The sequence below is a fragment of the Otolemur garnettii genome, unplaced genomic scaffold (assembly GCF_000181295.1).
Source record: "Otolemur garnettii isolate 467f Iridium unplaced genomic scaffold, OtoGar3 scaffold00038, whole genome shotgun sequence".
Classification (NCBI taxonomy): domain Eukaryota; kingdom Metazoa; phylum Chordata; class Mammalia; order Primates; family Galagidae; genus Otolemur; species Otolemur garnettii.
Genome location: NW_003852433.1, coordinates 4,777,815 through 4,793,152, shown reverse-complemented (window position 1 = coordinate 4,793,152; position 15,338 = coordinate 4,777,815). Strand labels below are relative to the sequence as shown.

Below are 15,338 nucleotides of genomic sequence, written 5' to 3'. Positions count from 1 at the left end.
GGTGTACGTGGCTGGCGCCTTAGCCGGTTGAGCTATAGGCGCCGAGCCTATTTTATTTTTTTAGAGACAGAGTCTCACTTTGTCAACCTCAGTAGAGTGCCATTGCATCACAGCTCGGCAACCTCCAGCTCTTGGGCTTAAGTGATTCTCTTGCCTCAGCCTCCCAAGTAGCTGGGACTACAGGCGCCCACCTCAATGCCCAGCTATTTTTTTGTTGCAGTTTGGCCAGGGCCAGATTAGAACCGCCACCCTCGGTATGTGGGGCCAGCGCCCTACTTACTGAGCCACGGGTGCCGCCAGATAGTTGTATACTTTAGAAAAGCTCCGGGCGGTGCCTGTGGCTCAAGGAGTGGGGCGCCAGCTCCATGTGCCAGGGGTGGTGGGTTCAAAACCAGCCCTGGCCAAAAACTGCAAAAAAAAAACAAAAACAAGAAAAGCTCCGTCTGGCACAGGGAGGAAAATGGACTGGCTTGGGACCACAGTGAGGCCCAGGGCTGGGGAGAGGCTGTTGCTGACACCCAGGCATGGATAATGAGGGTTTAGACTAGAAATGGAGTGAGGGAGTGTAAGGCAACTAAAAAATTTCTGTCTTCAAAGTGTTCAAGGTGGTAAAGAAGAAGGGGCAGGAAGGAGCAAGCCTGTGCCTCCCCGCCTCTCCCCACCTCTACAGAATGCACTCAACTGTTTGGACCAGAGGCCCAATGGCCATGGCCCTGTCAGGCCCTCTTCCTGGTTGTCAGTACAAAGTAGGAGCTGCTGCTTCATCCATACTCATGTCCCAGGACATTGTGATGGCAGCCCTGATCCTGTCTTTACTTAGAGCTGCTTGCTTCCGAGGGGCATGTACTAGGTTGCAGGGCGGGTGGCACATTTCCTCATGCAGCCTAGGTGCCTGCAGTGCTCCCAGTGTGCAGGTCAGAAGGCCCCTGGCAGAAGCTGTACAGTCAGGTGCTGGGGAGGAACTGAGAAATTACACCGCCTCAGAGCTAGGGAGACAGAGAAGGCCGTGAGACTCAAGATAGAACCCTTAACACGCCCTCACAGGGACGAGACACGGACTGCTTACATCCTCCAGGCAGTTGAGAGCGCGTGGGAAGGGGTGGACAGACAGAAAGCTTCGGATACTAAAGACCCATCGGTGGCTGAGGAGCCTAATGGGAAACCTAACGGGGTCATGTTAACAGCAGAGCCAGTCAGTGAAATGTCATCACATCTGGAGAACTTGGAGGACGAGGAGGTGTGTGTCTGGGATGGTGGTTTCCTCTGCCTCTTTGGCCCTCCTGTCCCTATCTGAGAGATTCGGACAACAGGAAACCTCCCTTCTTTGTTTTTAGCTTAGGGGAAAAGGTTTCTTCGGGAATTGACAGCCTCAAGCTACTGGTCAGCTCTGTGCTACCTTTGCAAGGTCCCAAGCTTGAGGACACGGCTGGGTGTGAGGAGAGCAAGTTGTTTAAGCTGTTGAAGCCTCAGTTTCCCCTGTATTTAATGGAAAAGTGAAGCTTTTCCCACGTGAATCCTTCCTGGAGTTCCTTTGATTGTAGCTAGGAACAGTGCCAGGCTTCTCTTGGCTTCCCTGGAAGCCCCTCAGAACTGCAAGGCACCCCTGAACAAATTTGGAAACCTCAGGTCTAGTGTCTTCTCTCCTGGCTTTTCCAGACCTGGCTGAGTCTGCACCTACACTGATTGGCCTCTGAGCCCAGAACCCTTCCCTGCATGTTGGGAGGCAGTGTGATCTGGGATTGAGAGCACACAGGCAGCTCAGGGCATAACCTGGCTCTGCCAGTTGCTGCTGTAGGGCATTAGGCATGTCACTCAAGCCTCAGTTCCTCATCTGTAGGATAGGGATTGATGCAGTGCTCACCTCCGTGAATTTTTCAGATTCTCAGAGCTGCTATGTGGAACACTCTGAGCCTGGCTGGCTCTTCATACTCCATTAACAAATGCTAATCTGAGTCATGGAGGTTTTTATTGTTGTGATTTGTAAATTTCCTTAAATTAGAAGGCTAATAAAATTAATCCACATTGAGCAATATATAAAATCTCATGGATGCTGTTCCCTTCTAGCATCAGTCAACTTTGTTAGAGATGGAAAAGTTCTTTTTTTTTTTTTTTCTAACAAAAGAACTTTATAGGGAAGGAAAAAGTTCTTGATTCAAAGAAGCCACAGCCATTTGTACAGTGCCTAGTTAGTGCCAGGTCTTGTGCTCCCTGCTTTATGTACATCTTCTCTTTGAACCATTTGAAACAACCTCATGAGATGAGTGGTAGTGTACCCATTTTATAAGGGGAAAACTGAGGTTCAGAGAGGGTAAGCACACTGCCCAAAGTCACATAGGCAGAAGCAGCTCAGCTCGTAAGTCATAGATCCCCTTTTTAACAAGCCGAGGAAATGTAGGATCAGAGAGACCTGAGTCACACAGGAGGGGCAGGGCCTGGACTCAAACCAGATCCCCTGATACCAAGTCCAGTGCTTGCTGTTTGAGGCTTGTTGCTTTCTCACTTGCCTGGCTTAGCCATTCCCTCCTTCACTCTGGCTCTTGGGACAGTGCATGGGAGCAGCCGCTGCCCTGGGCCCTACTGTGTGTGGTGTGGAGCTGGACTCACTCATCTCCCAAGTAAAAGACCTGCTGCCAGACCTCGGTGAGGGCTTCATCCTGGCCTGCTTGAAACACTACTGCTATGACCCGGAGCAGGTGATCAACAACATCCTGGAGGAACGGCTGGCCCCGCCTCTCAGCCAGCTGGACCGAGGCCTAGACAGGTGGGAGAGACAGGTGGGAAGAGGCTCCCCATGCCCAAGCTGCCTTGCGGTGGGAGGTGGGGGGGTGTCCAGGACTCAGCTTGCTCTCTCTTTCCCACGGTGGTGTTTCCCAACCATCACTAATGCCCTCTTTGGGGCGTCATAAAAACTTTAGGTCATCCAGGAGGCTCTCAACCTATCCCATGCAGGGCAGGGACTATATACACAGCTAGATGTCCCTGCTACACTTTGTGGGGGGGGGGGATGATTAGAGACACAGGATATGACAGAGAATTGCTGACCCTTTCAGAGCTCCTAAGTTTCTGGCTGGTCCCTGTTATTACCACCTTCCCAATGGATTCCTGAAAGAGGATAATGAAAGCTGCTCACTTCCTTCAAACCTCCCCTTTCAGAGTTTGGCTCAGTGCTGCCCTGAAGGACCCACAGGCCAGCAGGAACCAGTGCCTAGATGGGTGTTTTGTTCTATGAACAATTGATGTTTACCAAGTGAATGAGTGAAGTTAGCTCTGTGCCTCTGGACAAGCTCCTCAACCTTTTTGTGCCCCAATTTACAGATGAGGGCACTGAGGCACAATGTAGTTGAGTGATCTGTGAGTGCCTGATAATAGGGCTGTGGTGAGCTTTAAATGAGGGGGCAAGCTTTTAAGAAATGGAGAGAAAACCTGCATGAATGGCACTCAGGGAGTGAAGGGGAGCTGCATGTGAGGTTTGGCTGCCTACCCAGGCAGGGACTGGGTAGGGAAGGACCTTGTCTCCCCCTTAAAAGTTTTTAGATTGTGTCCCAGGTATACTGTTAAAGGAGAATGCAAAATCTCGCTGATACAACGTGGCAGTGGGAAAGTGGGGTGCAGGTGGGCATCAGCTAGCAGGACCTCCTTAAGTTGACTTCTGTGTCCCCACTTCACTTAGACAGGTGAAACCAGACCCAACACCTCTGCTGACATCTCGTCACAACATCTTCCAGAATGACGAGTTTGATGTGTTCAGCAGGGACTCAGTGGACCTGAGCCGGGTGCACAAAGGCAGGAGGTGAGTGCTGTGGGGTGCAGAGTTCCAGCTACCCCAGCCCTGGAAATGCAGAGAGAAAGTGAGAGCAACCAAGGGTGCCATGTGTATGAAACTGGCCGTGGGGTTTCAGCTTGGGAATCACTCCACAGCCCTGGCCTTCTCAGCTCCCAAGCAGGTTCTTTAATAGTTATGCTTCAGGCTCTGATTCTGTGCAGGAAGGTTTTGATAAATCCTCCTTGTTGATAGCAAAGGGCCAGAAGAGCCAAAACCATCCCCATCTTCCCTCTTTCCTACATCTTTTATTGTGTTGACCATCAGCCCTCTGAGTGGTAGAGCTGGACTCTGCTTCCCAGAAGCCATTCTTTGACCTGATTTTCCCAAGGCTGTGACAAAATGAGAAAACTGAGGAATTGCACTGAAAGAACTTTTCAGAAGGTGACATGTTCCATTTTAAGGCCTTTCTATTCAATATTTATTTTTAGTTTATGTCCTTTCTACTTCTAGGAGATTGAACAGCTCATTTGTGATTGATTTATTCATTCAACAAATATTTGTCTGGTTCTCACAGCATTCTAGGCCCTGGATTAATTAGGTTCCAAGGATATAGTAGGAAGTGAAACAGATACGGCCCCTGCCCACATGGAGTTTGCATTAATCAGTTCATCAAACAAGCAATATCAAATTGCAGATAGAAAAAGTACTACGAGGTGGAGGTGCACAGATTTCCGAGCCTTTGGTAGGGGCTTCACCCCAGGCAAGAAAAGGCTCCTTTCTGAAAATGACATGGGACCAAGAGCTGAATGGTGAGGGGGGATCATTCCTGCAAAAGGTAGAAGGAGAAGCTTTCCAAGCAGCGTGAATAAGAGGGCCAGTGGCCCCGAGGCCATAGTGAGCCTGGTAAATATGTCCCAAGAGCTGACACATTTTCTGTTTTGAAAAAATCACCTGTCTTTGGAATATTGACCCATCAGAGGACCAAGAGTCAGAAGTGATGGCAGAGAGTATGACATCCAAGTAGAGAAAGGCAAAATAAGATGTTGGCAACACTATGCTAGTCCTCTAAAGTTGGTTTGTGGAATCCAGATGTCAGGGGACCTCTTGGCAGGCATAGCCTACCCTTTCCCCTATCACGTAGATGGGGTGGTGAGATTCAGAGAAGGAGGAGACCAGCTTCCTGCTTGTGGAACCTGTCATTTGGGTTCAAGCAGGAACCTTCCTCCCTGCTTGTGGTGGGAGCCCCAGCTGCTGCTTCAGTTAGGGCCCTGTGCTGTTTCCCCTCTCTAGGGCTATCCAGGGCTGAATGTGTGGCCAGCGGCTTGGGGCACAGGGCAGCTATGATGCCATTTGGCTGGCTGGACAGGAAGCGCTTACAAACTGCTTAGTCATACACATTGCAACATCCCCAGATTCCAGGCTAGAGATGTTATCCTGCAACATTGTGACATCTCCAGATCCCAGGCTAGAGATGTTATCCTATATTGGCTGCCGCTATTCTAGTCCACCATGACCCCCTGCAGCTCTAGCTACGGGAAAGAGGTAGATAAGGGGTCAGGGCTGACTCTTGCTCCAACCTGGGAGCCAAAATGATAGGTTCCACACAAAGCTTAGGTGGCTGCTATTCCAGGCCAGCATGATCCCCTGCAGCTCTAGCTATGGGAAAGAGGTAGATAAGGGGTCAGGGCTGACCCCTGCTCCAACCTGGGAGCCCAAATGACAGGTTCCACACATAGCTTAGGCTCTTGATCTAGATCAATGGCTTTTCCCAGGTCTCATGGTATATAAGGTCTAGTCTCCAGTCACACCCTACTCAGGTCATAGGTCACCCACGAGGGGCTAGTCTCAGCTGTCAGAGTCAGCAGAGGGGCTGACCCTGAGGCAACTAGGTTTCTGGAGGGCTGTGTCCTTTTTCCTGGACTTTCAAGGCTGCCAGGCAAAGAGATTCACTGTGCTAAGTAGCTCAGGGGCTGGGGATTGCAAGGAGGCAAAGGTTCCATTCATGTGTTCATTATTCATTCAGTAAATATTTATTAAACAGTTTATTAGAGCCAGATCCTATGCTAGACACCAGGGAAACAAGGTGAGCCAGGTGCCCAGGCCCTGCCCTCACATGGCACACCAACCGTGGGAAAGAAACCATTAAACAAGTAATGACAGTGGAAAGATACTGGGGTGGGGTGCACAGGGACTTCAGCAGGGACACCTGTCCTAACATAGGCAAGGGAGAGAGGCTCAGACCCCTGCCTTCAGAGAGCATATGCAAAATTAAGTAGCACAAGGGAGATTATACTGGAGTTAAAATGTGTGTGTTGTTGAACCAGATAGGATACACTCAGTAACTTTAGTACTAAGAAAATCCATTCCCTTGCATGACAAGGAGCTATGTAAGGCAGGTCATCTAGGTTTAATTAACCTGTAGTGCAACATTGTCATCAGGATGCATCTTTTCTGTCTCTTGATCCCTCACCTGGTGGTCAGGTGAGTTCCTTAGAGGCTGCGACTGTTTCAGCTATGGCTTCTAAAAACACTAATGTGGGCAAAAGTCCAGATAAGGTCTTCCTGTATCTATCTCTTTTAGAGAGCAGGGAAGTTTTCAGATTCCCCTTCTATCTTGTCAGGAGAAGCAAATCACAGGGTTGAGGCCTAGAGCTCCAATGTGGAATGGAGAGGTAGAAAAACCTGAACAAAATGGGGATCTGGTCAGAATGCAGGTGAGGTAGAGCATGGCTGGTGGGTGGACATCAGGCACGTGTGGCTGGAAGGAGGCAGCATGCATAAGGCAGGGTCCCATAATGCCTTGGGAGTGTTTCATGGTGTCCTGGAAGATAAGTATTCTCCCTCAAAAAAGGTTCTATCCCCCAAAATGTCTGTGCATATTGTCTGCTTTGGGGGGAGTCACAGAGAACATCGACATACTAAAGCTCCTTATAAGTCCTGTAGTAAAAGAAACAGGATTCATTCTGTTGAGCCTAGAGGTGCTGAGAAAAGGAACTAAGACTTTGTGAGGATAAAGGACTTGCCTGTGGTCAGATGGCCCAGGAAATGGCAGAGCAGACCTGAGTTAGGAGATCTGCATTTGGCCCTGGCTCTGTTATTAGAAGCTGTGTGACCTTGAAAATGTAGCTCTACCTCTCTGGATCCCCCGATTGCTCACTTGGAAAAGGAGGGATTTATTGCCTCTATAAGGCCCTTTATTTATTTTTTTAAGACAGAGTTTTTCTATGTCACTCTTGGTAGAGTGCCATGGCGTCACAGCTTATAGCAACCTCAAACTCTTAGGCTTAAGTGATTCTCCTGCCTCAGCCTCCTAAGTAGCTGGGACTACAGGTGCCCACCACAACGCCCAGCCATTTTCTCATTGCAGTTGTCATTGTTGTATAGCTGGCCCAAGCTGGTCTCAAACCCACCAGCCTCAGTGCATGTGGCCGGCACTATAACCACTGTACTATGGGCGCTGAGCCTCTTTAGGCCCTTTAGAAGTACAAAGGCAAAAAATAGCCGGGTGTTGTGGCAGACGCCTGTAGTCCCAGCTACTCAGGAGGCTGAGGCAAGAGAATTGCCTAAGCCTAAGAGCTAGAGGTTCCTATGAGCTGTGATGCCATGGCACTCTACCAAGGGTGGCATAGTAAAACTCTGTCTCAAAAAAAAAAGAGAAGTACAAAGGCAGGAGTCACACTCCTGAGGACCAGTTTGAGTTGGGCCTTGAAGGACAGGCTTCAGGAGATGAGAAAGGGAAAGGTGGCCAGGTGTCAGGGGAGGAACTCGCATGTTTTCTGGGCTTGCTGCCATCTTGTAGGAGGCCGAGGAAGCTATGTCCTCTGAAGACAGTCTGAAGCCACTGTCGCCTGCATCTTTAGACTTGACTGAAGTTCTGGCCCTCTGACAGGTCTTCTCCCAGCTGGAGATGATTTTTCCTGATTTGTCTTTTCTTTCTTGGCTCCAGATAAGTTGTAGGGCCAGAGCCACACCTCCCTGGACAGGCTGCTCAGGTACCAGGCTTCGCTGTCCCTACCTATGTCCTCTCCCATGGCATATAGCTGGAACAAGTGGAGTTTGCACTCCACTCAGGTGCCAGGCTTCTCTGTCTGGCCTTGCCAGTGAGTCACTTAACCAGAGGCCCACACACCATGGAAGAACTGTCCCACTGCCCAGAACTAGGAATGGGATGGACTAGAAACCAAAGGTATGGAAGAAAGGATGATGACACCTTTCATTTGTCCTGTCTTCTGGCCCAGCACAGATCCTGACCCTTGAAAAATATGTGTGGAATGCATGGATGTGTTTCTACATGGCTTCAACTTCCTGGATTAGCTTAGTTCCCTTTCATTTCCTCTCTACCTCTTTCCCAACCTTGTGAAGAAAGCCAGGTACAGGGCCAAGGCCACAGTCACAGGCCCCCCTTCCCTGGTAGATGTGAAAGATTCTTATGTGCTGAGATTTCTCCCTGGTGCAAATCGAATGTACCATCTTTTATAACATATTATCTTGGGGCTCCAGGCCTGATCAAATACCCCCTATCGTGGAGACTCCATGACCCTCTTCTCCAGGCCTCTGGCCGGACCCCCTGAGCCAGATCTCCTTTCTCATTGATTTCCAAGGCAGACAGCCTCATTTGTGTTGGCTGTCATTTGCTTGTCCATCACTCCTGCTACACTTGTGAGTTCACGAAGGCAGTGTTATATTTTATCTATTCAGTTTCTGAATCTCTCCCCAATTCAGCCTTCTACCCTACATGGTGTGTAATAGGCCCTTAATAAAGACAGTTGAAGGAAAGCAGATCCTAGCCCACCGTGATGGAGGAGTCCTGACCTGCTCTAGGCTCCCAGGCAGACAGGCCAACTCAGATAGACTTAGATGCCTTCCCCTTTCTGCCCCCAAAGCCAGAAGATTTGTGTGAAAGCTGTGTTCAGCTTTGTGTCTCTCTCGCTCTTTTTTTTACCCCTTACCCTGATACATTACAGAGACCTGATTTCACAGCTAAGCTGGATTTTCTTGCCTGGCATCTCATACTGATTTTCCCCTGCATCGCTAGAAGCTGCATTCCACAGGCCTGTGTATTATGTGTCGGACAAGCCAGGGGGGTTTTATAGGTTTGCAAAGCCACAAGTCAAGAAACCTGAGTCCCCACCAGGGCTGTGGTGCTGCCTGCTGTGACCCTAGGCCGGTCCCTTCCCCCTGACTCCACTGTACCCAAGTTTCCTGACTTGTGACATGACAGTAGCTAGACTTTCAGACTTTTTGTTGAAGTGAAATTTTACATGGATGCTTGAACTATGGAACAGATAGAAGGCTGCTTTGGTGAAGCATGGGTGAGAAGCAGCAGCCAGGGCCCCTCCTTGCCTCATAATTTCTTAAATTTTTGTTTGTTTTAAAAGATTCAACCCAGCTTGGTGCCCATGACAACTGCAACAAAAAATAGCCAAGTGTTGTGGCAGGTGCCTGTAGTCCCAGCTACTTGGGAGGCTGAGGCAAGAGAATCGCTTAAGCCCAAGAGTGTGAGGTTGCTGTGAGCTATGATGCCACAGCACTCTACCCAGGGTGACATAGTGAGACTCTGTCTCAAGAAAAAAAAAATTTTTTTTTCACTACAAACAATGCTGAAGAGAAAATCCCTAATTAGGCTTCTTTGTACACATAGCCAGAGTTTCTCTAGGGCAGATACCTAGAAAGAGAATTTTCTTTTCTTTTCTTTTTTGGAGACAGAGTCTCACTTTATTGCCCTCGGTAGAGTGCCATGGCATCATAGCTCATAGAAACCTCAAACTCTTGGGCTCACGTGACTCTCTTGCCTCAGCCTCCCAAGTATCTGGGACTACAGATGCCCACCACAATGTCTGGCTTAAACCAGTGAGCTCAGGCAATCCATCCACCTCGGCCTCCCAGAGTGCTAGAATTATAGGTATAAGCCACCGCGCCTGGCCATAGAAAGAGAATTCTCTGTCAAAAGGTGTAGTATGTTTTACATTTTAATAGCAGCTCTTGGGATGCCCTCTGAAGTGGCTGGATCTGTCCCCAGGGGTACCTCACTAGTGCTCAATTTCTCTTGTCTCAGTTTGTGCCAGTCTGAGAGGTGGGGCATTGAGCTCATGGTCTCCTCAGACCCTTTGTACTCTGCAGCCATCCAAACCTGATGGTTTTCCTTCTTTTCTCCCTGCCGTTCCGCCTTGACACCAGGAAGGAAGAGAACACACGGAGCCTGGTAAATGACAAGCGGGCTGTGGTGGCACAGCGGCAGCGTTACGAACAGTACAGTGTGGTAGTAGAGGAGGTAGGCACACAAGGCTAGGCCTTCATTGGGTGGGAGAGACTGGGCTAGACTCTGCATCCCTCTGACACATGGTTTTGCTATCGTAGGTGCCACTGCAGCCAGGTGAGAGCATCCCCTACCATGGTGACAACTATGAAGATGAGTATGATGACACCTATGATGGCAACCAGGTCGGCGCCAACGATGCGGACTCTGATGACGAGCTCATCAGCCGCAGGTGAGGCTGTAAGAAGGTGACATTCCAGGGCAGAGCAGCTCCCAGGCACATGGGCCTCCTGTAACCTCTTGTTTGTACAGATAAGGAAGCCACAGCCCTGGTCACATGAGCAAGTCAGTGACAGCATCAGGGCCCAAACCCAGGCCTCCTGACTCTTACTCCAGTGCTCTTCCACCCAGCCCACCCTGACCAGGCAGCATTTATCACATGTAATTTTTCCTCATGATCGCAGAAAACTTCCCGGTGGAATCTTCCCTAACACAGATCAAAGCAGGGAAGCCAGCATTGTGGCTCATGCCTGTAATTCCAGTGATTTGGGAGGCTGAGGCAAAAGGATCTCTTGAGGTCAAGAGTTTAAGATCAGCCTAGGCAACATAGTAAGACTCCCTCTTTACAAAAAGAAAGATAGCAAGGGATACTATATACCTATAGTCCTAGCTACTTGGAAGGCTGAAGCAAGAGGATTGCTTGTGCCCAGGAGGCTGCAGTGAGCTATGATTGTACCACTGCACTCCAGCCTGGGTGACCGAGTGGAAGTCCCTAATCTAAAATACAAAAAACAAACAAAACCAGAGCTTCCCTGACTGTTGGAGGACTGAGACCTCCACGGCCCTAGTCAGCCTCCCCTTTGAAACCCTGATATCCTTAAAGAATTTAGGGGCTAGAGCAAAACTCTGGAGCCAAACAGCACCTTGCCTGTCTCCATCCTGGCAGGTCCCTTGCACCCAGCTGAGTTCTTCCTTTAAAGTTCTGTCTCCATGCTAAACCTAATCTTTGATCTCAATTTTCTCTCCAAACTCTCAGGCCCTTCACCATCCCTCAGGTGCTGAGAACCAAAATGCCTGGAGAAGGACAGGAGGAGGAAGAGGATGATGAGGATGATGAAGCTGAAGATGAGGCCTGCAAGGTACCTCTTTGGCAGGGGCAGATGAAGGGGGTGGTGCAGTTCTCAAGAATGAGGGGCCCTGCACTCCCTACCAGTCCCTGCCTCTGGCCATAGGGCAGCCCCAGCACCACTGCTGGGGATGGGAGGGGTCCCCTCAAGTCCATGATGTCTGCTTGGGGAGCTGCTGGCTTAGAACTTGCCTCTGTTGCCCAGTAAAGATCCAGAGGACAAATTAGAGGCTAAGGCTTTGAGCTCAGGCAAAAGGATCTCTTGAGGTCAAGAGTTTAAGAGCAGCCGAGGCAACATAGTAAGACCTCCTCTTTATAAAAAATAAAGATAGCAGGGGACACTATACACCTATAGTCCTACCTACTTGGAAGCCAGGGTCATTAGGCCTAGGAGCCTGGGAGCTGGGGAAGGGTAGCTGTCAACCTCCATGCCCAAGATGGCAATTCTTAAATTCAGAGAGGAGTTTGTGCCCAAGGGCTCTGGGAGGCCATCTGGACTAGTGGGTTTGAAAATTCTGTCTTTTAGTAGCTCAACTCATTTTTCAAATCTTAACTAGAACAGAATGGGGCAACAGTCTTAGACCCCTTGAGCCTCTCATACCCTCCCACCAGGTATTTAGATATTTCCAGGCCCAGGTCACCAAGAGTAGCAGAACTTTGTGGGGACTGTACTGAGTGGTGGGAAGCATCTAATCTGCCCAAGGGGCTCCCCAGTGCAAGTTCAGACCTGAATTTTCCACAGATATCTCTTCTTCCCAGGCAAGGGGGTTAGCCCAGATTCTTATGTAAAATCTACCAGTTTTCACATGTTACTAATTCCACTCGTTTTCTTCGGGTTTTTTTCTTTTTTTAAAAAACCACTGACCACCAAAGCTTGTCTCTGGTCCCTGGGTTGCAGTTTTTCTTACACTAGTCCAGGTTTCTTGTGCTCTTGGCACAGAAGGCTGCCTTGAAGAGTGGGTACTCCCACAGCATGTGGCTAGTAGCACCAGAGTGAGGCCTAGGCCTCTAGCAACCAGGGCAAGTTGGCCTCCAAAGGCAGCTCTCCTGACTTTCTGGGCCCTGCATGCCCTCTCACAGTGGCCATCCTGCCTGCCCATCACCTCACTCCCACGTCACTATCTTGCTCCATCTACCCTAGTAGCCTCAGGCCCTCCAGCTGCCTCCCCCTGGGAGATGAGGTGAGTGGGGAGTTCCTCATGGGAACCTCAGACCACAGTGAGCTGCTCCATTTTGGGCATTGCTCTGCCACGCTGTAGCTCCCCCCCCAGCTGAAGGCGTGAACAAGATTCACATAAGCAGGGCCTCACTGCAACTTAGGGAAATGAGCCCCACACAAGAACAGATTTTGTCTTCTCTTTCCTCTACAGCCCGACCATTTTGTACAGGACCCTGCAGTGCTGAGGGAGAAGGCAGAAGCCAGGCGCATGGCCTTTCTCTCCAAGAAAGGGTAAGCATTCTGGTAGAGGGGGACCCACATGGGGAAGGCCCAGCCAGTCCTCCAGGAAGCCCACACATAAACCCTGTGTGCATCATTTCTCATAAAAACCCTATGAAGTGGCTACTATATTATTATCTTCATTTTACAGATGAAAAAACTCAGGCCCAGAAATGTTAAGTTACCTACCAGAGGTCACACAGCTGATAGGTAGTAGAGCAAAGATTGAGCCCAGATGGCTCCACTCTGGGGCCCATGCTGATAACCATTACTTGACAAACATCATAAGGGGTTTATCGCCCAGGGCGGGAACATAGTGTATGAGGGCTAGCTGGTATCAGGCAAGTGTAGAATGTGAGAAATCTCAGGCAGCTGGACACACATCCTTTCTGGCTGAGAGGCACGGTAGGGACAGGTACACTTGAGCTGGGCCTTTAAGAGTAGAAAGGGTGCAGAGGATGCAAGAGCAAAAAGGCAAGAACTTGTACAGGTATGGTCAGGGAAGGGACCTGGGAGTGGGTAGCCAGAGACGCCTCTGATCCAGACCCCTCTTCTTCCCAGTGAGGAGACAGATTAGAGAGGCCAAGCACCTGCCTCCACTTATGACCAAGCCAAGCGTAGAAGGTCATTCCCTCTTCTTGGCCCTGGGACTCATTTAGCACTACCTGTTGAGTACAGGAGGCCTCACTATAAGGGAAGGTAGTAAGGGTTCATTCTGAAGGCAGTGCAGAGCCATAGAAGGTTGTTGAGCAAGGAGCATAGCAACTCTTGACTTCTCAAATCTCAGCAGTTGAAATGGTCTGAAAAGGGTCTAAGTCATGTCTGTGAGTGTACTTGGTCTTTGGAGACCACCAAGCCAGACCCTGGGGTGTAGAACAAGAGTAATAATGCAGCATGTGGCCCTGGATGGAGAAAGGAGGGCACCTACCCCAAGCTCTCTTTCCCTCTTCGTGGGCTATATAGTCACCCCACTAGCTCCTCCTCCCCCAGAGCATAGTGATGGACCCATTAGGAGCCAGGGTTCAGAGACGAGAAAGAGCCGGGCTCAGGGCTGGCCAGAGCCCTTCCTCTTTGGGGCTCTATTTCTTTTCCTATCTACAGTTGGGACATTGGCAGCCTGGTCCAACTTCTCTGTCCTCTCCCAGGGATCACCCAAGCATGTTGTTGGTTCTTCCCATCAAAGCCACTTTCAGTGATAGATTCTCCTGGGGACGGGTTGTTGCTCCCTCAGATACCGGCATGACAGCTCAACAACAGTGGTTGGCAGCCCCCGTGGCCACGGGCAAAGTCGTGAGACAACACAGGAACGCAGGAGGAAGGAAGCCAGCAAGGCAACGAGGGCCAACCACAACCGGAGAACCATGGCTGACCGCAAGAGAAGCAAAGGCATGATCCCATCCTGAGGCTGCTGCCCAGGGCCAACAGGGAGGCAGTGACACTGCCGTCTCACAGCCTGGGCCTCCTCACTCGTTGGCCCCCTTGCCAGGGCCCCAAGTTCAACTCAACCCCTCAACAGCCTCAGCTTTGTAGCCCCTGAGAAGGCCGCCTCATTGACTACCAGCCAGCCATGAGCGCCTTCCCGCACACACAGTGCCTTATTACACAGTGGAGAAATCCATGGGGCCAGCAAGTAGGCACCTCCCCCCGCTGTGCTGGTGGGGAGGGGATAGGGACAGAGCCCCCAAGGCAAGCCCCCCAACCTTAAGTAAGACACCACTTCTCTTTTTCTCTGGAGAGCAGGATACTTGTATATTCAAAAACAAAAAAGGCCTGCAAATAAAGTTTTTGCCCTTTTTAAACAGTGATCCATGATGTGCCTGTCACCCACTGCCCCATGTCTCATTCTTTAGGGACAGCTGCCAGCTGGAGGATAAGAGACCAGAGTGGTCACTGTGTTCTTCTCACCTACCTGTCACACTTGCCTCTCAGTGTAACCCCTCCCAATGTTGCTCTGCCTGGCTGTGGGACTCTGAGAATATTGCCCCCCCTGAACCTCTAATCCCTACCCATGGAATGAAGAGCTGGAGGGTGTGAGGCCTGTGGTCCTTTCCTTAATCTCAGCCAGTTCTGACAACACCTAGGAGGTAGGTACTATTTTCAGCCTCATAGTACAGATGGGTAAAGTGAGGCACTGAAGTTCTGAAGGCGCCTGTTCAGGCCACAGCTAGGAAGTGGCAGAGCACAGTTGGACATTCATTCTGATCCCTGGCCTTTATTTTTATTTTTATTTTCATTTTTTGAGACAGTCTTACTATGTTGTCCTCTGTAGAGTCCTATGAAATCACAGCTTACAGTAACCTCAAACTTGTGCTTAAGCAATTCCCTTGCCTCAGCCTCCCAAGTAGCTGGGACTACAGGCACCCGCCACAGTGCTTGGCTATTTTTTTGTTGTAGTTATCGTTGTTTGTGGGACTGGGCTGGGTTCGAACCTGCCAGCCTTGGTCTATGTGGCCAGCGCCCTAACTGATGAGCTATGAGCTCTGAACCAGATCCCTGGCCTTTGTACGGTTCTAGACCCTCAGAGGCAGTGCTCTCTCTCAGTTGGCCTGAGGACATTTGGCCAGTGGCAGAGCCAGTACTAGAACATTGCACCTCAGGGCTGCACATATGCTCTGTTAAATCCCCCAAAATCAAGGATTCAAAATGAAACCTTAAGAGACAAGTGAGGATATCACTGCCAAGCCCTGTTGAAGAGAGTGGCACCTGGGCCTGCTTCCTCAAAGCTCCCTCCCAGGTATGGCCAACCAGCTGCTAT

General features: G+C 50.1%; 1 protein-coding gene across 3 annotated transcripts in view; it reads left to right on the top strand.

Annotated features, from left to right (window-relative positions):
- ASCC2 (activating signal cointegrator 1 complex subunit 2) overlaps positions 1-14,388 on the top strand; it is a 45,079-nt gene extending 30,691 nt beyond the window's left edge. For all 3 annotated transcript variants that reach the window (XM_012805287.2, XM_023513289.1, XM_023513290.1), the window contains 8 exons: positions 1,045-1,237; positions 2,547-2,761; positions 3,671-3,790; positions 9,941-10,034; positions 10,121-10,251; positions 11,056-11,158; positions 12,516-12,595; positions 13,815-14,388. In XM_012805287.2, the coding sequence (XP_012660741.1) occupies positions 1,045-1,237; positions 2,547-2,761; positions 3,671-3,790; positions 9,941-10,034; positions 10,121-10,251; positions 11,056-11,158; positions 12,516-12,595; positions 13,815-13,986 (1,108 nt within the window). In that variant the 3' untranslated portion in view covers positions 13,987-14,388. The remainder of the gene's footprint in view (positions 1-1,044; positions 1,238-2,546; positions 2,762-3,670; positions 3,791-9,940; positions 10,035-10,120; positions 10,252-11,055; positions 11,159-12,515; positions 12,596-13,814) is intronic.
- The last annotated feature ends 950 nt before the right edge of the window (positions 14,389-15,338 follow it).